Source organism: Entelurus aequoreus, linkage group LG02, assembly GCF_033978785.1.
Source record: "Entelurus aequoreus isolate RoL-2023_Sb linkage group LG02, RoL_Eaeq_v1.1, whole genome shotgun sequence".
NCBI lineage: Eukaryota > Metazoa > Chordata > Actinopteri > Syngnathiformes > Syngnathidae > Entelurus > Entelurus aequoreus.
The window spans coordinates 9519593-9542185 of record NC_084732.1 but is presented as its reverse complement, the minus strand read 5'-3'; the positions used below and the strand labels follow the sequence as shown (position 1 = coordinate 9542185).

The 22593-nt window shown below is 39.9% G+C and overlaps 2 protein-coding genes across 6 annotated transcripts in view; both read left to right on the top strand.

Moving 5' to 3' along the window:
• The window catches only part of LOC133629973 (nipped-B-like protein B), a 57914-nt gene extending 51049 nt beyond the window's left edge, over positions 1 to 6865 (top strand). For 4 of the 5 annotated variants that reach the window (XM_062021162.1, XM_062021138.1, XM_062021143.1 and 1 more), the window contains 6 exons: positions 2458 to 2658; positions 2740 to 2886; positions 2963 to 3348; positions 3423 to 3597; positions 3681 to 3869; positions 6087 to 6865. In XM_062021162.1, the coding sequence (XP_061877146.1) occupies positions 2458 to 2658; positions 2740 to 2886; positions 2963 to 3348; positions 3423 to 3597; positions 3681 to 3869; positions 6087 to 6446 (1458 nt within the window). In that variant the 3' untranslated portion in view covers positions 6447 to 6865. The remainder of the gene's footprint in view (positions 1 to 2457; positions 2659 to 2739; positions 2887 to 2962; positions 3349 to 3422; positions 3598 to 3680; positions 3870 to 6086) is intronic. The other variant, XM_062021154.1, reaches the window with a different exon arrangement.
• Positions 6866 to 8992: 2127 nt separating this feature from the next.
• Positions 8993 to 22593, top strand: part of LOC133662267 (nuclear pore complex protein Nup155-like) — a 29106-nt gene continuing 15505 nt past the window's right edge. Inside the window, 10 exon segments of the mRNA XM_062066119.1 lie at positions 8993 to 9159; positions 9368 to 9516; positions 12713 to 12850; positions 12932 to 13028; positions 13109 to 13179; positions 13254 to 13346; positions 17293 to 17556; positions 17621 to 17694; positions 21573 to 21664; positions 21738 to 21835. Of these exon segments, the coding sequence (XP_061922103.1) occupies positions 9375 to 9516; positions 12713 to 12850; positions 12932 to 13028; positions 13109 to 13179; positions 13254 to 13346; positions 17293 to 17556; positions 17621 to 17694; positions 21573 to 21664; positions 21738 to 21835 (1069 nt within the window). The 5' untranslated portion in view covers positions 8993 to 9159; positions 9368 to 9374.

Here is a 22593-nt window from a genome sequence, read left to right as displayed (position 1 = left end):
AACCTACCACATAGCGAAGGACATACACTATTGGAGTTCCTATTATGCAGCTCATTTTTATTTGACAGTTATTGAAATATCTTGTGTGACATCATGCATAAAAGTGCACTTTATTTGTTTTAAACTATTGTAGTGGCGTTCTGTACAAAAAGTGCACTTTAATTTAGTGTTGTTTTGATATGTCATCTTAGTGACATCATGCACAAAAGTGCACTCATAGCTTGTTTTAAAATGTCTCTGACAGTCTTGCACTTTCTGTTTTGGAAATGACATGAATGTTTGTGCCACTGCTTAATAACTGTTTAATAAATACAGTTTCGGTAATTTGACTTACCGTAATTGTGATTTCCCTCTCTGCATGAAAGTTTAAAATTAGCATATATTAATGCAGTATGAACAAGAATGTTTTAATGTAGACACATAGAATCATCATACTGCTGTGATTATATGCATTAAGTGTTCATTCAAGGCTAAGGCAAAATATCGAGATATATATCGTGTATCGTGACTTGGCCTAAAAATATCGAGATATTAAAAAAAGGCCATATCGCCCAGCCCTATTCTAACGTTGAATCCATGTTGTTGGTTGGGATATGACCAGACTTCAATGGTTAAATCAACGTCAGAACCTTACATTGAATAAATGTCGTCAAAAAGTATGTTGTTTCAACGTTGTATTTGTGTTGTAAAATAATGGTTGGAAAATGACCAAAATTCAATGGTCAAATCAACGTCAGAACCCAACATTGATTAAACATTGTCAAAAAGCATGTTGTTCCAACGTTAGGTTTGAGTTGCTCAACGTAAGGACCTAATTCAACAAGTTCTCAACCTTGTTTTAATGTCTTGTGCCTGCTAGGGAGTCTTGCCGCTGAAGTTGAAGGAAGTTCTTCAATCATATTTCCCAGAGACTGAACATTTGCCAGTAGTAAATCCGGAAGAGTGAGCCTTCCTTTGCTAACCATGCGCCAGAGTCTATGGTCAGGTCCTCCCCGTCTGCAGCGGTTTTGTTTCGGCTTGTTGTTGTCTATTGCCCTCGTCTGCAGCAGTCCGAGTGTCTGCTTAGCATAGGATGCTAGCTCAGAGAAGGACGTCAGCATGGTTGGGTCAAAAAGTAAGAAGTTGCTGCGCTTTTTGGCTTTATTAAGGTCGCCCGATCATAAAAATCAGAGTATGTCCTTTGAGCTCTGTACAAGAAGGTGAGGAAAGGAAGTAAAGTCACAAGGTTGACCTGTAGACCTCCGCGACGTCACCCTTTTTTTCCTTGTTTTATCCTTTTTTATTTATTTATGACATTTTAGTATTTTAGGTGATGAATTCTGCACTTCTTTGAAGGTATATTTTACTATTATATTTTATTCATCCTTGTGTTACGATGTAAATGTGACACTACGTATCCCTTTTCTTATGTCTGTACAGCACTTTGGCCAACCGGGGTTGTTTTTTCAATGTGCTATATAAATAATTAAACTGAACTGAACTGCCATCTTGTGGCCTTCATTAAAAAAGGACACCGGGAGGTAATACTGCTTTATTGTAAACAAGCGTGTCATGCATGAGTGTCACACTGACAGCTGAGTAGTGCAACGGACATTCTGAAGTGCATCCATAGCTAGGTAGAGATGCTGGATTCTGACATACTTCATTGGCAACTACTGCTATATTTTGGAGTTGATTAATAAGAAAAAAATACTTAAGAAGGTTGCCTGGAGCCGCAGCTGTTTTTCGATAATTACATGCTCTGGCGGTTATTTGCTTTTGTGGACGGAGATGCCACTTTTGGTCCATGTTGGGATCTCAGACACACTCATTTCGATCTACACACTGGATAGCAGTCAATCCAATGTAGTTGTTTAGGTTTAGTAAACCGCTTAATACCAGACATACAGTAAAGGCTTAAAGTTTGGACACACCTTCTCATTCAATGCGTTTTCTTTATTTTCATGACTATTTACATTGTAGATTGTCACTGAAGGCATCAAAACTATGAATGAACACATGTGGAGTTATGTACTTAACAAAAAAAGGTGAAAAAACTGAAAACATGTTTTGTATTCTAGTTTCTTCAAAATAGCCACCCATTGCTCTGATTACTTTTTTGCACACTCTTGGCATTCTCTCGATGAGCTTCAACCTGAAATGGTTTTCACTTCACTTGTGTGCTTGAAGCTCATTGAGAGAATGCCAAGAGTGTGCAAAGCAGTAATCAGAGCAAAGGGTGGCTATTTTGAAGAAACTAGAATATAAAACATGTTTTCAGTTATTTCACCTTTTTTTTTAAGTACATAACTCCACATGTGTTCATTCATAGTTCTGATGCCTTCAGTGACATTCTACATTGTAAATAGTCATGAAAATAAAGAAAGCGCATTGAATGAGGAGAAGGTGTGTCCAATCTTTTGGCCTGTACTGTAGATAACAATGTTTTAATTTAACTGCTGATTTGTCCATCCACAGATGAAGGCTGTAGCAGGGTTGAAGTTGTCCTATCAGGTCCAGCGGGCCATTGCTGGGTCCAACGAGGCAGTCCTTCGAGGTTTCCGCCACCACGACACAGACGCAGCCCTCTGCTCCCACCTGTACACTTTGGTCCGGGGTAACCGTCAATACCGGCGGGCGTTCCTCATTTCGTTGCTGAACATGTTCGACGACAGCTCTGTGAGTCCACAGTCTATTCATGAATCGCCCTATCATGTCACGGACAGAGTAAGAGATGGTGGTTTTCTTTTGCTCTTGCAGAGAGCTGAGGTGAACCTGCTGCTCTTCGTAGCGGACAACTTGGCCTGCTTCCCTTACCAGACGCAGGAGGAGCCTCTTTTCATCATGCACCATGTGGACATCACTCTGTCTGTCTCTGGGAGCAACCTGCTGCAGTCTTTCAAGGAGGTAAGAAAGCAGCCGTCTCGAAGCTTTTCTTTCATGCATCGCCGAAGACATTATACTCTTGTGTGTGCGTGTGTAGTCTTTGAGGAAAGGACCGCTGCCAAAGCCAAAGAAGGTGAAGAAGATAAAGAAGAAAAAGAAGAAAAAAACTCGCAAGATGAGGGAAAGTTCTGATGATGAGGACAGTGACAAGAGCAGTAGCCAATCCAGCAGCAGTAGTAGCAGCAGCAGCAGCAGCAGCAGTAGTAGTAGTAGTAGTCAAAGCAGCAGCGAGGAGGAGGACAAAAAAGTCCAGGGGCAGAAAAAGGCGGATTCCGACTCCGACTTGGATAACGAGGACGCAGTCATAGCCCGCCTCCCTGAGGACACAAAGCCTCTGCTGGACTTTTCCATCGCCTCGCAGGGAATCCTGCTGCTGCTCATGCTCAAACAGCATCTGAAGAATCTATACGGCTTCTCAGACAGGTCAGCAGCGCTGCAATATTTTCAGACATCATTTTAATCGAGCAGCTGTGTAATGAAATCCCATTTTGTTACAGCAAAATCCAGAAGTACTCTCCAACAGAGTCGGCCAAAGTCTACGACAAGGCCGTCAACAGGAAACCCAAGGTGCACTTCAACCCTCGCCAGACTATGGAGTTTCTCAAGGGCGGTCTTAGTGGCGCGGCCATCAGCAAGGAGACCAAAAAGGATATTGTCAAACAGTATTTAGATGTAAGCAGTCAGGCACAAATGCACTTTTCAGCCATTAAATGTAAGTTTGGAGCTTATTTGGGTGATCTGACTTTGTCTCTCAGTTCAAAGTGCTTATGGAGCACCTGGATCGCGAGGAAGAGGACGAGGAGGGCGAAGCCAGCGCCAACGCCAGAAACAAGGCCATCACCTCGTTGCTCAAGGGGCCCAAACCCCGAAACCACAACCACACCAATCACACGGCACCACTCGAGTCAGACGAGGAGGAGAGCGAGGATGAAGATCCCCCGCCGGTAAAATATCTTAAAAATACATGATTACAGTGCTCGGAAGTCATCCCTCGTTTTTCACTGTTAATTTGTACCGGACATGACATAAGTCATAGTAATCATGAGTTATAAATCAAATATTTTCATAGTTAGAACATAAAAAACTCTTGATGGCCTTCTAAATAAGTTTTGATGAGGTCCTCTAGATTGAAATAACACCCCTTTAGTCACCTTTACACTCTTTCAATACAATAATGTAATGCTTTCTGAGGCTGAACCAATCAGCAGCCACTATACTGAACATTTTAGGCCAAATATGTTGTAGATAGTCTTTAAAAAAATTATAACAATCCCTCATAAAATCTGCAATGTGGTGAAGCCGCAATATTTGAAATGCAATGTGGCGAGGGACAGCTGTAGTCGGGAACAAAGTTGTGCAAATGTGTTTGTTAGAGATGAGGCCCTAATCTTTACACATGCATTAAGATATTGCATAATATATATATTTTTTTTAAATTTCTACGAAAAATAATAATTAAATTAAACATGTTACAATTAGGGTTGTACGGTATACCGGTATTAGTATAGTACCGCGATACTAATGAATCATATTCGGTAGTATACCGCCTCTAAAAAGTACCTGCCCCCGTCGTCGTCACGTCGTGTCATTGCTGGTTTTACGAGCAGAGGAGCATGTTCGGCAGCGCACAATCACAGAGTACCTACAAGCAGACCCAGTGTGTAGACAGAAAAGGGAGAACGGACGCATTTTGGCTTAAAAACTAAAGATAAAGGTGAAGTTATAACACTGAAACTCCCTCAGGAAGAGGTGTTTTAAGACATGGCTAGCTAGCTAGCGGCTAAAGTTCGGTCTGCAGTGTTTTAGCTACTTCTAAATCACTAATCCTCGCCTCCATGGCGACAAATAAAGTAAGTTTTGTACATGTATAATTATCACTGGAAGAAGAGGTATAGCTAAACATGCTTCACTACACACCGTAGCTCACCGGCGTCACAATATAAACAAACACCATTGGTGGATCTACACCTAACATCCACTGTAATGATACCAAGTACAGGAGTGTATCTAGTCGATACTACTATGATTACATTGATATTTTTTAGCATCACAAAATCTGCTTTCGTTTTTTTTTTTTTTTTAATATTACGTTTATAAACTCAGGAAATACGTCCCTGGACACATGATGACTTTGAATATGACCAATGTATGACCCTATACCTACTTGGTATCGGAATGATACCTAAATTTGTGGTATCATCCAAAACTAATGTAAAGCATCCAAACAACAGAAGAATAAGTGATTATTACATTTTAACAAAAGTGTAGATACAACATGTTAAAAGAGAAAGTAAGCAGATATTAACAGTAAATGAACAAGTGGATTAATAATCATTTTTTACAGCTTGTCCCTCATAATATTTACACATTAATAAAATGATAAATGACACAATATGTAACTGCATATGTCAGTAGACTAATTAGGAGCCTTTGTTTGTTACTTACTACCAAAAGACAAGTTGTCTTGTATGTTCACTATTTTATTTAAGACACAAACTTGCAATAAGAAACATATGTTTAATGCACCGTAAGTTCAAAGTTCAATTGAATTGAACTTTAATGCACCGTAAGATTTGTTGTTAAAATAAAGCCAATAATGCAATTTTTTGTGGTCCCCTTTATTTTGAAAATCGAAATACATTTTGGTAACGGTACTGGGACAACACTAGTTACAATACAGTATGTATTATAATAATTAGTATATTTACCTGTACCTTCAAATTAATGGCATTCGTATAAATAAGCCAGAATAATTAATATTTTTTAAATTATTTTTTAAATATGTTACAGTACTGTATGTATTATTACAAACATACTTATGACTTATACTTAAATAGAAACTTGATTAAGCAAAGTTATATATATATATATTTTTTTCCTACAAATGATAATAAATATACATATATACAGTACAAAATAATATTTCATTCAAAGGTATGATGGTTACATACGTATGTTTTATCATAAATATCTACATTTAATCAGTATATTCTAATAATTTACCCATGCTTTTAAATGAACTGTTTAATTGTTGGCTTTCATGAAGGGAAAAGGGAGGCATTTGTTTGAGCAGAGGCTATTATTTGAAAAATTACAGTACCTGTGTGTCATCAACGGTAGAAAAATGGGCATTGTTGTAAGGAACGCTTCTTCCTTTTTAGCAGAAGTCAAGAAGAGGCGACGACTCCGCAGAGGATTCTGCCAACATGAGCGAGGGCGTGGCTGTGATGGACGTCATCGCCATCTACTGCCCCAAATACAAAGACCGGCCACAGATCGCCCGGGTGGTCCAGAAGACCAAAAGAGGCTACAGTGTACACTGGATGTCCGGTTCTTACTCGGGGCCCTGGGTTGTGGCCAAGAAACGAGAAGGTCGCAAGAAGGTGCCTTGGCTGGACAATATCAAGGAGTCGAACATTATTTATAAGAAAATCTCACTAACGAGCGGACAGAAGCTTACAAACAAAGTGGCACAGACATTACGGGCGCTATACGCCGCCAAGGACGGGACTAAACATTGATCATCTGTAATCACTCACACTCACGCGGGGATCCAGTATGTTACTGAGAGATGTTCAAATCTCTTTTCTATTTCAGGACCTATTAGAGCTGGGGTGCCCAAAGCGGGGCCCACAAAATTCCTGCCCATTGGCACATTTTCACTTTGGCCCTTGGAGACAAAAGGTTTGGGCACCCCTGCAATAGAGGATCACAAGAAACACACCTGAAGGAAATGTTTTGGGGAAAACATTGGCGTGGGAGCTCCTTCGCTGTTGTGCAGCAACTTGGTTCATTTTTACTCCCACTGACTTGTATTATAGTTGAACTAAAATATGTTTATATCTGAACATAATTCTGTAAAAAAAAGAAAGTGAATGTTGGAAATTAGTGTTATTGACCATGTTCTTAATAAAGTGTTTTTTTGGATTTTAAAATAGAACTTTGTTGATTTATTCTCAAAAGGCATTTTCCCAATGTAATGTAGATCGGTGGTTCTCGAACTTTTTTCACCAAGTACCACCTCAGAAAACACTTGGTACCACCATGACCAACATTAAATTAAATACAGTAGCACAGTAGGCCTAAGTATTAATTAAAAACAAGGCAGAGGTTTTTTTTAACAATTATATTTAATGTTTAGGCCACTGTAACATTACACACAGTTTGAACAGTAACACTGTGTTTGAATATAAGAAAATAAAACACTACTTCTAACCAAAGGTGGGTAGAGTACCCCAAAATTGTACTCAAATAAGAGTACTGTTACTTTAGAATAATATGACTCAAGTAAAAGTAAAAAGTGGTCATCAAAATAATTACTTGAGTAAGAGTAAGTATTCGGTAAAAAAATACTCAAGTATTGAGTACATTTGATTGATTGATTTGTAATTTTATAATGGTTCTTGGATTACAAATGTAGTTTGTGTGTGTGTGGGTAAAACATACAATTCATTTACAATTTATCAATCAAAGTTTACTTATATAGCCCTAAATCACGAGTGTCTCAAAGGGCTGCACAAGTCACAACGACCTCCTCGGCTCAGATCCCACATCAGGGCAAGAAAAAACTCAACCCTATGGGATAACAATGAGAAACCTTGGAGGGGACCGCAGATGTGGGGACCCCCCACCCCATTTATATTTGTATTGACTTTGCATATGTGGATCGCTTTTTTGAGACATTCCTCCCACAAACCAGATGCACAAATAAATGTGACCTACACGTTCCCCTGAACAACCAGCAGAGGGCACTGCAGCCAGAGCGGTCTGGGTCACAGAGCATTATATCCATTATATGCAAAATGCCCGGAGTTCTCTGCACAAAAACAATCCACGTCTTTACAGAGAGAACGCACAACAGGCCTGAGCTAGATAACGTTAGCGTTGTATTAGCTAATGCTAATTTATCCAGTTAATCTGAAAGACCGTGCTAGCATCTTATTTTATTGTATCAATGCCGTTTAATGACCTTGTCCCGATGTAGATACTGTGCAATGTGTGTCAAATCATACCATAAGGGCAAGGAAAATCTCACAACCCAGTGGGACGTTGATGAGAATGACTATGAGAAACCTTGGAGAGGACCGCAGATGTGGGTAATCTGTCGATTATTACTTCGATTAATCGATTAATAATCAGATAAAAGAGACAAACTACATTTCTATCCTTTCCAGTATTTTATTGAAAAAAAACCAGCGTACTGGCCCCATACTTATTTTGATTATTGTTTCTCAGCTGTTTGTACATGTTGCAGTTTATAAATAAAGGTTTATTAAAAAAAATAAAATAAATAAATAATAAAAATTAAAATGAAATAATAATAATAAATTGCCTCTGCGCATGCGCATAGCATAGATCCAACAAATTGATGACTAAATTAATCGCTAACTATTTTTATAATCGATTTTAATCGATTAGTTGTTGCAGCCCTAATATATATATATATATATATATATATATATATATATATATATATATATATATATATATATATATATATATATATATATATATATATATATATGAAAAATATATACACTTTTTTTGCAAATGTATTCTGTCAAACCGTTTATGGCAACATAAGCTAGTCAATAGTATTGTTGTTGTATTTTTTATTTGAAAAGTGTAACTTTAAGAAAATTGCAATCTGACCCTTTAAGACGTTTGCTTTGCAAATTTCAGTTAAAAGTAGCTTTATTGACGTTTGAGAATGTGTGCTGCCGGATCTCCGCCACCAGATGAAGCCCGCGGGCTCAACGTTAAGACCCGCCCACATTGAGGGAAAATAAGCCCCTCCTTGATCTGCGGGCTGTAGCCAGGGGCACTTGAATTTCTTTGCGCTGTCTGTTTTGGTCTTTCTCAGCCACCGTAGAAAAGACCGGTTTAAATATTTTAGTTTGAAATTAAAAGCGTTGTTTAAATTAAAACCAAATAAAATACAGCCAATACGAAAAATTTACTACATTGAGTTCCTTATTCCATCTGGGAATATTTTAAGATGACAATATTATTATTATTATAAAAACGGTAATATGTTTGTAGCACCCAACATGAATCTCATACCGGATGTAGTCACCGGAAGTAAAACCTTCGACCTCAGTAGTCGTTCATGAGGTTGGCGGGCTGCTGAATCAGTCCAATAAATTGTTTATTTATTATTTACACTTTTCTCAACTGTAAAGAACTGTTTTTTTTTAGGAATAAGTCACGACTAAGCGGATTCTCTCCACTCGGGTAAGGTTGACGAAGCAACTGAAAAAACGTGCTAATTCACTCTTTGCTAACTTAGCATTTAGCTTCTGTGCTAGTACAGATTTAGTAAATGCCAGCAAGCCCTCGTCACACTCAATGACGTACACTTTTCATGTGTATTATCATAATTAACGTATGCTATTTAACGGAACACATGATTTAAGTTGAATTGTATTGGTTTTGGTGGCAGCCTCGCCATGCCGTCCACCGCCGGACCCAGCAGCCCCTCAGCTGCTCTTGCCGAGGCGCTGGAAAGTTCTGCCCGGCTCATCGACAGACACTTGCAGGATGATCGGTGCTTCCCTGACCTGTCAGAGCTGCTCAGCGTCCCCTCACACAGTAAGAAGCTTGTCTTATGCTACCTCCAATACATCTGTTTATAATCTACATTAGGCCCATTCAACTAATGAGGGTACATTTTCAGAAAACAGAATGAACATGAAGATATGACAGAATCACTGCTGTTTTCCCACCTGTAAAAACGTTAGTCAAAGATCCTCTATGTCAGTTGTTCCACCTAACAACTTCAGAAAACATTTTGCTCTCCAAGTACCTTTATTATTAACAACATTAAAATACAGTAGCGAACTAGGCCTGAGTATGCATTAAAAACAAGGCAGAGGTTTTATTTAAGTATATTTAATAGTGTCGGCCACTACTAGAGATGATGTTTGAAACCGGTTCTCCCGATTGTTCGATAAGAAAAGAACCGATTCCATGGATTCGAATCCCTTTTTGAGAACCCGTTCCTGTTATCGAAGCCACTAAACCGTATTCTCGCGACCATAGGGCGCACCTTATTAAAAGGCGACGTGTCAGTTACGGGTGCTATTTCTGTATTTAACGCATAAATAAGGCGCAGCGTATTTTTGGGCGCAGGCATGGTCAAACATACGCTATCTTAAAACATACGCTAGCATGCATGGACGCTGTTTTAAAAAGGCAGCAGGAGCAAAGCTGAGTTGGGTTGTACTTCATTGAAGTATTTAACAATGTACTCACATTATTTTTTGATCAATCCTCATCCACAAATCCATCAAAGTCCTCATCTTCTGTGTCCAAAATGAACAGCTGGGCAAGTTCTCCATCAAACATGGCAGATTCCCTCTCCTCATTTTCAAAGTCAGTCTCGTTGACCATTAGCATAGCAAGCTTGCACAACAGTAAAAGCCGACTTCTCTTGCACCGTTGTGCGTATCGATTCGCTAACGTGCTGGTCTTCTCCAGTGTGCTTCACCGGTATGTCGAAAGTGAGCGGCACCTCGTCCATGTTGGTGGTGTTTGTCGGCATTTTTTTTTATTTACAACGCACCTAGCAGCACTATATGCTCACTGGGGTGGGTGCCTTTAGCGTCCTCTCTCACCTGAAACCTTCACCCTATAACGGCGGCATGCAGTCCTCAATCACGTCCGCGTTTCCTTCATATAAACAGCGTGCCGGCCCAGTCATATAACATCTATGGCTTTTGGAACTCAGTGCACACACACAACAACCTATCTGGATTGGATAAGAGATTTGATAAGGAATCGGTTCGATAAGAGGATTCGATAATGGGCTCGAACTCAATAATTTCTTAACGAACATCATCCCTAGCCTCTACACACAGTTTGAACAGTCAAATCAAATCAAGCTTATTTACGAAGCGCTTTTAATACTTAAAAATAAATGCAACGCAAAGTGCTTTACAAAGTTAAAAACAATACCCCGGTGACCCATATCCCCCATTATCACATACGTACGCACGGATACCGATACCAAACACAAACACACACACAACAAATGCAGAGAAAAATTTCGCCACACCTAGTGTGTGTGTGACAATCATTGGTACTAGAGATGTCCGATAATATCGGACTGCCGATATTACCGGCCGATAAATGCTTTAAAATGTAATATAGGAAATTATCGGTATCGGTTTCAAAATTATCGGTTTCAAAAAGTAAAATGTATTACTTTTTAAAACGCCGCTGTGTACACGGACGTAGGGAGAAGTACAGAGCGCCAATGAACCTTAAAGGCACTGTCTTTGCGTGCCGGCCCAATCACATAATATCTACGGCTTTTCACACACACAAGTGAATGCAAAGCATACTTGGTCAACAGCCATACAGGTCACACTGAGGGTGCCCGTATAAACAACTTTAACACTGTTACAAATATGCGCCACACTGTGAACCCACACCAAACAAGAATGACAAACACATTTCGGGAGAACATCCGCACTGTAACACAACATAAACACAACAGAACAAATACCCAGAACCCCTTGCAGCACTAACTCTTCCGGGACGCTACAATATACACCCCCCGCTGTATCACAATTTAAGTTTTTTATATGGGTTGATACATATAATTATAGATCTTTTTTTATGATCTATTTAAAATAAGGTAAAAATTTAATTTTAAATGTAACCTTACCCTGACTATAATCCCCTAAGATTTCAGGACAGAAAGGAAAGGACATGTGAACAAAACCATGGAAAACATTCCAATCAATGTGAACAAAACCATGGAAAACATTCCAATCAATGTGAACAAAATACTGAAATCCCATTGAGCACTCAACAATAAACCCTTAAAATAAAGGTGCAAAAATAAGGAATACATAAGAAATGCTTTATAAAGTATAACAAAATAGTGCAACATAGAACAACGTGAAAAGAACGATTTTCTGCAGGTTTAGAGCCAGGAAGTTACAGCTGTGTAACATTTAATTTGGTCTGTTATTCTTATTTTAAGTATGGAATGGAATTTATGTTATGCAGTAATTATTATTTCAATATTTCATCACAGCACCCGCTTTTGGTTTCTATTCATGACGACCAAATTTTCATGCATCACTTGTCAATAGTGCGCAAATAATAGATAGGCTACATGAAATACATGAATATATATTTTGATTCCGAAGAAATAGCGATTGTTGAAAGACCAGAATTTCTTAGATGTGAGTTGAAAAATAAAGCTCTCGTAGTTCCACGCTGATGTCCGTGTCTCCTCTACTTAGCAGCCATAAAAAGATTACAATATATTACACTATATACATCCATTCATACATTACATTATTTACTTTTATGTAAAAAAAAAAACCTTTCTTAAGGTGTTGCGACTATTATTTCATTTTGTAGTAGTAGCGACTTCTTTCCGGTTAACTTCCTTTTTGTTTTCCCTTTATCGAAGTGCGCATGCAAGTGACGTCGGCCACATTGGGACCTGTGCACGTTTACCCTGAAGTCTGATCAAAATCACATTTTACTTGCAGTGTAAACAGTTAGCTGGAGAAAATCAGATCTCATAAAACTCAGATTTGGGCCAATTTGGCCTGCAGTGTAAACGTAGTCTATGTCACTGTTCTTGCTGCCAAATTTATCATTCTCGCTTACGGGCGAATAATGTCCTCCCCGCGCCGTGATTTGGTCCGCTCGCCGCCAGTTGAAAACGCCTGTAACCATTTGTCTGTTCCTGTGACCAAATTTGAAACCAGACAGTTGAGTGTCTTGTGTTAACACGCGTCCTTTTTCTGATGCGTGTCATTAGACATACCATCCCTCTCTGGAGTGTCAGACATGGACTATCCCCTCCAGGGACCGGGTATGCTCAGCGTGCCCAACCTCCCAGAGCTCAGTGCAGTGCGTCGAGTCCCGCTACCTCCAGAGCTGGTGGAGCAATTCAGCCGTATCCTTCTTGTACACCATTCATCTCCAAATGTGATCCAAAAAGGGCAGGTGCGTGGTTTGTCTTAATCATCTTCTATAGATATGCAGTTCAACTGCATGATGGGAGTCTTTCCTGAGATTTCACGAGCGTGGCTCACGATTGACAATGACATTTTCATGTGGAATTATGAAGACGGGTAAGTACATTTATAATTAAGTGCTGGATTTTATTATATTTAGATTTGTATCTGATTAATTGTTGCTCTTTTCCATGCAGAGGAGACGTAGCCTATTTCGATGGGCTGATTGAAACCATTTTGGCTGTTGGTCTAGTCAAACCAAAACAAGGCATGCTTGAACAACGAAGATTCATATTATCTAAAGTCTTAGCTAAAAGTTTGTTTTTGTGTTTGCTTCCTCAGGGATTTTACAGCCTCATATCCACTACCTGCTTGTATTGGCCACATCTGTGGATGTCGTCATCCTGGGGCTAAGCTTCCCTAAGGGACAAGCTGGTGAGTTTGTTTATTTATTCCATTCCATTCCAACATTTTTGTTTCAATCCGTGCCCAGTTGTCATTAGTACATTTTACTTCATGGTCAATTAACGCATGCAACTTTTACTTGATTCAGAAAATGGTAATAAAAGTGTCCCGATATTAGCAAACAAACAAAACAATCGACTTGCATCTAAAACCTCTGATATACAGTAAGCCAGGGGTGCTCACACTTTTTCTGCAGGCGAGCTACTTTTCAATGGATCAAGTCGCGGGGATCTACCTCATTCATATATATAATTTATATTTACTTATTTGTGAAATATATGTTTTTATTACCAAGTTCAAGGTGTTTAATGATAATGCAAGCATGTTTAACACATATAGTTAATATTGTTAATAAATTAAAGGTGTTTAATGATAATACAAGAATGTTTAATATATATAGTTAATATTGTTAACAAGTTAAAGGTGTTTAAAGATAATGCAAGCATGTTTAAAACATATAGTTAATATTGTTAACAAGTTAAAGGTGTTTAAAGATAATACAAGCATGTTTAACACATATAGTTAATATTGTTAACAAGTTAAAGGTGTTTAAAGATAATGCAAGCATGTTTAACACATATACATTCCTTTCTTTCATGAAGACAAGAATACAAGTTGGTGTATTACCTGATTCTGATGACTTGCTTTGATAGGAATCAGACAGTGGTGCTGATAACGTCCGCATTTTCAAATGGGGGAGAAAAAAAGTCCTCCTTTCTGTCCAATACCACATGAAAGTGGTTGGTTTTTGGCATCTTATTTGTCCAGCTTCTGTACTCCTTTGTATACACTTTACAAGAAATACATTGGCGGCAAACTCCGTAGCTTGCTAGCTTGTGCACGCCAGCTTTCTGAGACTCTTATTTTGTTAGCGCAGGCAGGATGAAGCAGCGCTTTTATTGTGCAACTGTGCAGTCGGTCTTTGGAGTTTTGACGACAGGTACGGCGCCAGAGTCTGTTGAAATAAAAAGTGTTTCACGCCTTCCTGTCGGTAATTTTTTCTTAACAATGAGCTGGCAGCAGCCAGCGTCATCTCAGAAGACCCTCGGGTGCCGTGAATGTCAATCAAGTGACGAAAGTGACATCATAGTGAAGATTTATGATCGCTCATTTTTAGGACTATTTTTTTAATGCCTGGCTGGCGATCGACTGACACACTTTCCGTGATCGACCGGTAGCTGGCGATATACGTAATGAGCACCCCTGCAGTAAGCAGTCCTGCAGCACATTTACTTGTGCAAAGCTGGACCGCCAATAAGATTAAGATTAAAGATTAAGATTAAAGTACCAATGATTGTCACACACACACTAGATGTGGTGAAATTTGTCCTCTGCATTTGTCCCATCCCTTTGGGGAGCAGTGGGCAGCAGCGGCGCCGCGCCCGGGAATCATTTTGGTGATTTAACCCCCAACTCCAACCCTTTGTTGCTGAGTGCCAGCACACAAATTTGATCTTTCCTTGTTTTCTAGTGTTTACAAAAAGTAAACATGGTAGGCTATATGCTACTAGGAGCTAGCAGCAACACAAAAGCTAAGCACAAATGCTAGACATGCGTAATAAGTGTCCATAATTGAGCAATATTGCAGTAAAAACACCATGTTTGTCAATGCAAACCAGTATCAGATAATTGTACTTGCATGTTACTTACAGATGCAAAGTTTCCAAGGCAGAAGATCAGAAAGTATCCAGTAACAAATGTGTCCGCACCATTCAACTTTCTGTGTCATGCCCTTTTAATAATATCAATAAATTATTGAATTATTGTGACCACAAGGTGTCACAAAGACAAATTACCACTCCATTTCAAAAGCATGAATCTGTCTAGGGATGTCACATATGAAAATATTAACAAAGTAATGAAGTGGATCGGTGGAGGGAATACTTCGAAGACCTCCTCAATCCCACCAACACGTCTTCCTATGAGGAAGCAGTGCCTGGGGAATCTGTGGTGGGCTCTCCTATTTCTGGGGCTGAGGTTGCTGAGGTAGTTAAAAAGCTCCTCGGTGGCAAGGCCCCGGAGGTAGATGAGATCCGCCCGGAGTTCCTTAAGGCTCTGGATGCTGTGGGGCTGTCTTGGTTGACAAGACTCTGCAGCATCGCATGGACATCAGGGGCGGTACCTCTGAATTGGCAGACCGGGGTGGTGGTTCCTCCCTTTAAAAAGGGGAACCGGAGGGTGTGTTCTAACTATCGTGGGATCACACTCCTCAGCCTTCCCGGTAAGGTCTATTCAGGTGTACTGGAGAGGAGGCTACGCCGGATAGTCGAACCTCGGATTCAGGAGGAACAGTGTGGTTTTCGTCCTGGTCGTGGAACTGTGGACCAGCTCTATACTCTCGGCAGGGTCCTTGAGGGTGCATGGGAGTTTGCCCAACCAGTCTACATGTGCATTGTGGACTTGGAGAAGGCATTCGACCGTGTCCCTCGGGAAGTCCTGTGGGGAGTGCTCAGAGAGTATGGGGTATCGGACTGTTTGATTGTGGCGGTCCGCTCCCTGTATGATCAGTGTCAGAGCTTGGTCCGCATTGCCGGCAGTAAGTCGGACACGTTTCCAGTGAGGGTTGGACTCCGCCAAGGCTGCCCTTTGTCGCAGATTCTGTTCATAACTTTTATGGACAGAATTTCTAGGCGCAGTCAAGGCGTTGAGGGGATCCGGTTTGGTGGCTGCAGGATTAGGTCTCTGCTTTTTACAGATGATGTGGTCCTGATGGCTTCATCTGGCCAGGATCTTCAGCTCTCACTGGATCTGTTCGCAGCTGAGTGTGAAGCGACTGGGATGAGAATCAGCACCTCCAAGTCCGAGTCCATGGTTCTCGCCCGGAAAAGGGTGGAGTGCCATCTCCAGGTTGCGGAGGACACCCTGCCCCAAGTGGAGGAATTCAAGTACCTCGGAGTCTTGTTCACGAGTGAGGGAAGAGTGGATCGTGAGATCGACAGGCGGATCGGTGCGGCGTCTTCAGTAATGCGGACGCTGTATCGATCCGTTGTGGTGAAGAAGGAGCAGAGCCGAAAAGCAAAGCTCTCAATTTACCGGTCGATCGACGTTCCCATCCTCACCCATGGTCATGAGCTTTGGGTTATGACCGAAAGGACAAGATCACGGGTACAAGCGGCCGAAATTAGTTTCCTCCGCCGGGTGGTGGGGCTCTCCCTTAGAGATAGGGTGAGAAACTCTGTCATCCGGGGGGAGCTCAAAGTAAAGCCGCTGCTCCTCCACATCGAGAGGAGCCAGATGAGGTGGTTCGGGCATCTGGTCAGGATGCCACCCGAACGCCTCCCCAGGGAGGTGTTTAGGGCACGTCCGACCGGTAGGAGGCCACGGGGAAGACCCAGGACACGTTGGGAAGACTATGTCTCCCGGCTGGCCTGGGAACGCCTCGGGATCCCCCGGGTAGAGCTGGACAAAGTGGCTGGGGAGAGGGAAGTCTGGGCTTCCCTGTAGGCTGCTGCCCCCGCGACCCGACCTCGGATAAGCAGAAGAAGATGAATGGATGATACAAAGTAATATGGCAGAAAAAAATAACAGACATAACTAAAATAAATGTGAAAATTGTGCAAGATAGCACTTTATGGACACACGAGATTCAAAAACAAAAACCAATGATGTAAGAATTTTGAAAGATGGCACTCGATGGCCATAAGACGTAACTGCACTTTTTGTCCATATAGATAAAAATAGTGTTCATGTACGAGATCTAGTCTTATACATAGGGCTGCCAATTATGGCCAAAATAATTAATATTTTTTTAATCCATATTGAAATCATGATTACTGATAGGTAAAGCAGTGTTGGTGTGAGGTTGAACGCAATACCCTCATGTCTATTTTCACAGTTCCTTTCACAGTTGATCACTTTTTTAAGTAGTTGCTTTATGTTGGGCATCTCTAGTGTATACTGTATGTCTTTGTTGTAGGATTGAACGACAGCATGTCAGGCGGCATGCAGCTGCTCCCCGACCCCCTCTTCTCCATCCCCACCGACAACACCTACATCTTGTCCGTCACCTCCACCAACCTGGGCCGCATCTTCATGGCAGGGAAAGACGGCTGCCTGTACGAGATCGCCTACCAGGCCGAGGCGGGCTGGCTTAGTCAACGCTGCCGGAAAATCAACCACTCAAAGAGCTCGCTATCTTTCCTCATCCCTTCTGTGCTCCAGTTCTCCTTCTCAGAGGACGGTAAGACAGTCATTATTTCTCTACTTGAACTATTTTTTTTTTAAATCCCTAAAATGTTTTTCAGATCCAATTGTGCAGATTGCTGTAGACAACTCCCGCAACACACTTTTTACACGCTCTGAGAAAGGGGTGTTGCAGGTATTATAAATGTTTTTTGGAACTTCCCTCCAGTACATACCTGGGCAAATTAATGCCCGGGGGCCATGCGGCCCTTTAAAGTTTTCAATCTGGCCCGCCGGACATTCCCAAATAATTTTTTTAGATCTTTAAGATGGAAACTGTAGCTGGCATTATTATGTGCAGTGATGTTTTCAAATAACCGTAAGTCTTGGACTATACAAAGTATTTCAATGGTTGGAATCTGCGCTTTTGCATGATATACTAGTTACTATGGTAATCTAAGTCACAGCAGCTCAGACGAGGCACCAAGCAGTGTGGGTGGGGAGCGTTTCCACAGAGTGTTTCCAAAGCGGCCAGCCTGAAATGCAGGTGTCAGGGACAGACGTGGAAAGAGATTTTTACAACAAAGTTCTAAAGCTTAGTGATATATTAGATCAGGGGTCACCAACCTTTTTGAAACCAAGGGCTACTTCTTGGGTACTGATTAATGCGAAGGGCTACCAGTTAGATACACACTTAAATAAATTGCCAGAAATAGCCAATTTGCTCAATTTACCTTTAACTCTGTTATTATTAATAATTAATGATATTTATCTTTGTGGAAACACTGATCATCTTAATGATTTCTCACAATGAATATATATAGAAACAGATAAATATCAATATGCAACACTTTATTTTTATATTTTCTCTAAGTGCACATTTTTCAAATTGAACATTTTCAAATGATCACTTCTAAGACAGTCTTGTGAAATCATAATATCCCATTTTAACTAGCTAGCCACTAATATTTTTTAAGAAATCATGAATTACTTTGCACCATGTTTGTACAAATAATAACTCATGTAAAATACAAAAGTAAACTCTCAAATTTTTAAATCATGTCACACTTTGAACTGGACACCAAGTCTGTTATCTGTTTCTTTGTCAGTTAGTGGGAAGCCTGGCATTGCATGCTGTTAACTAGTGTGTTGTACTCTGGTGTGTAACTTGACACTGCAACTCTGAGTGAGTCTTGCAGATGTGCATCAGTGAGGCGTGTTCTGTGTTTGTTCTTGATGAAGTTCATGTCAGAAAAGGCTGATTCACAAAGATAAGATTTTTCCTCATTGTTTGCGGAACCTTCTTAATCTTTTGGACATATTTTCACAGCAATCTGGCCTTAACCTTAATTATGATAAATGTAAAATGTTAAGGATCGGAAATATAAAGGGAACGTCCTTTCGAATGGAATGCAAAGTGCCTGTTTTGTGGACAGATGGACCAGTTAACATACTTGGTGTTGTTGTCCCAGAAAATCTGGAAGATCTAGGCTCAGTAAATTATGATAATCGACTAAGAAAGCTGGACAAAATTATGCAATTATGGAAAGGGAAATCCCTAACCTTGTATGGTAAAATGTCTATTGCCAACTCGTTAATTATTCCTCAATTTATTTATTTGTTTTGTCATTACCAGCTCCATCACAAAACTTTTTTAAGATTTATGAGCGGAGGGTCTTCGATTTTGTCTGGAACGGCAAACCAGAAAAGATTAAAAGAAAGGTTTTGTACAAAGAGTATGAATATGGGGGCCTGAAACTTCTCAACCTTGAAGCTATGTGTCTGTCTTTAAAAGCATCAATTGTTCCAAAGATGTATTTAAACATTGAGTGGTACACAAATGTCCTGTTGGACAAAAAACATGTACTGTATCAAAAGAAATTGTATCCTTTTTTACAAGTGATCCCCTCCAAGAGAGTCTGCTGGGAAAAGGAAACAATCCACTCATAGTGGTGTTTTCAATTTTATGTGCCAGAAAAAAGAGACGATATTTTGCAGCAGTTAATATGGATGAACTCTAATATTGTAATAGATGGAAAGGCTTTTTTTTTGGAAAAATATGTTTAAAAGAGGAATCATTTTTGTCAATGATATTATCAATGAGAATGGTAAAATTATGAAGTATGATGAATTTAGAGCTATGTATGGTGATGCTTGCTCAAGCTTTTCATTTTATCAACTAACTGGAGTAATTGGGAAAAGATGGAAACAAATAATTAATTATGGAACTACTAAATTATTAGTTTGTAAACCTCTAATAAGAAATTCTAGTTGGCAAAAAGGAACTAAAATAAATAGAAAAATATATAATTTTTATTTAATAAAGAAATCTTTGAAGGCTGCCTCATACAACACAAATGGAAAATGGGAGGACTTTTTTGACTGCCCGTTGCCATGGGATGCCATATTGAAACTACTCTATAAAACCACTATCGATGTGCAAAATCGTTATTTTCAAATTAAAATTATTTATAACTTCTTACCCACAGGGAAAATGTTAAAATTATGGAATATGACAGAGTCAGATGATTGCCGATTTTGTTGTCAGGAGCCTGAATCCACCCTGCATTTGTTTTGGTATTGTCATATTGTGTCTTTGTTTTGGGTGGAAGTTGAAAAAATGTGTTTAAGGATTGGTTTGTTTATGAAGCTTAATGTGGTTTCTGTTATTTTAGGAGAGTTCATTGACAATCATGATTTAGTCAATTTAATTATAGTACTCGGTAAAATGTTTATTTTTAAGGCCAAAAACAGATATTCACTTAGTATTACTTTCTTTAAAACATTTATTCAGTATTTTCTAACTTTAGAAAGTTACATGGTTGAAAACGATAATGATGCCAAAAAACATTAAAAAAAAGATGAGAAGTCCTCAAAGGCTTATTTTGAAAGTATAATTATGTTTATAGATTATATGATATCTGTTGTTGTGTTCCCTAATTTGAGTGACCTGGACATAATCTGGACTGTACATAAATGCTTATTTTGAAAATGTAATTTTGTTTATAAATGATATGCAATCTGTTGTGTTCCCTAATTTTTTTCTGTGTACATGAATGAAGGTGTGTGTTGCTGAGTCCGACTTGGACATTATCTGGACTGGGCCTGGTTTAAAAAACCCTTTAAACAAATCTAATTTCATTGACAACCTGGTCTGTTGAAGATAAGACCCTTTTTTAAAAAATAAAATAAAATAACATAAATAAATAAAAAACATTTTCTTGGATAAAAAAGAAAGTAAAACAATATAAAAATAATTACATAAAAAAATAGTAATTAATGAAAATGTTAGTGGACCAGCAGCCTATACAATCATGTGTGCTTCAGGGACTGTGTCCCTTGCAGATGTGTTGTCTATGTTGTGGGAACCAGAATATTGGTAGCAGAAAGAAATAACCCCTTTTGTGTGAGTGGGTGTGGATGAGTGTGCATGGGGGAGGTTGTTTGGGTTGATGCACTGATTGAAAGTGTATCTTGTGTTTTTTCTATGTAGATTTAATTTAAAAAATGTTTTTATTTTTTAATTTTTATTTATTTATTTATTTTTTTTAGAACAGGCCCGCGGGCGACTCATATGGTCCTTACGGGCGACCTGGTGCCCGCGGGCACCGCGTTGGTGACCCCTGTATTAGATTGTAGGTGGGTTTTTTTTACCCTTTGCGTTCATATTTCGCTGTGTTTGTTGCATTTTTGTTGCGTTTTGCTTGATTGTAAAATATGTCGATCGAGGGGGGGTGTGACGTTCATATGTTGTCAATATTCAATGTTTTATCGTTCATAACTAATATTGTAAATCCCACATTCTTTATTTTTATGTACATTCTGGGTGCCTCATTCAGTAAAAAAAATGTAAAATACCATTCAATTTTTTAAGGCGGTCTGTCATAACGTTTTTAGCATTCAATCAGACATTATTGTGAGGTTTTGTATTAGTGTTCCTAAAAATAGATATACCGGCCCCCAGACACATTTTTTTCTCTAATATTGGCCCTCCGAGTCAAAATAATTGCCCAGGCCTGCTCTAGTGTAATGTCAATATACCAATGTATATTTACCCTTTTTTCTGTCTGTCAGGTGTATGACCTGGGTGCTGATGGACAGTGTATGAGTCGCGTGGCCACCATGTCCCAAAACAACATTGTTGCCGCAGCTGGATACATCGCCAGGTATCACCACCGTTACTTCCTTTTCTGCTTTTCTTTGAAAAGTAAGACAACTTTCTTCTTTGAACGCATACAGGACGATTGATCGCTCGGTCTTCAAGCCTATTGTCCAGATCTCCGTGATCAGCAAATCCGAGTCCTCAGACTGCCACCTGCTGGCTGTGACACACGCAGGTAAAGATGAAACTAGAGATGTTCGATAATATCGGACTGCCGATAATATCGGACTGCCGATAATATCGGACTGCCGATATTATCGGCCGATAAATGCTTTAAAATGTAATATCAGAAATTATCGGTATCAGTTTCAAAGAGTAAAATTTATGACTTTAAAACACCGCTGTACGGAGTGGTACACGGACGTAGGAGAAGTACAGAGCAGTTGCGTCTCCCAGTCATACTTGCCGACCCTCCCGATTTTCCTGAGAGACTCACGAATTTCAGTGCCCCTCCCGAAAATCTCCCGGGGCAACCATTCTCCCAAATTTCTCCCGATTTCCACCTAGACAACAATATCGGGGGCGTGCCGGCCCAATCACATAATATCTACAGCTTTTCACACACACAAGTGAATGCAAGGCATACTTGGTCAACAGCCATACAGGGCACACTGAGGGTGGCCGTATAAACAACTTTAACACTGTTACAAATATGCGCCACACTGTGAACTCACACCAAACAAGAATGACAAACACATTTCGGGAGAACATCCGCACCGTAACACAACATAAACACAACAGAACAAATACCCAGAACCCCTTGCAGCACTAACTCTTCCGGGATGCTGCAATATACACCTCCCGCCCCCACCTCAACCCCGCCCCCCCAACTCCACCCACCTCAACCTCCTCATGCTCTCTCAGGGAGAGCATGTCCCAAATTCCAAGCTGCTGTTTTGAGGCATGTTAAAAAATAATGCACTTTGTGACTTC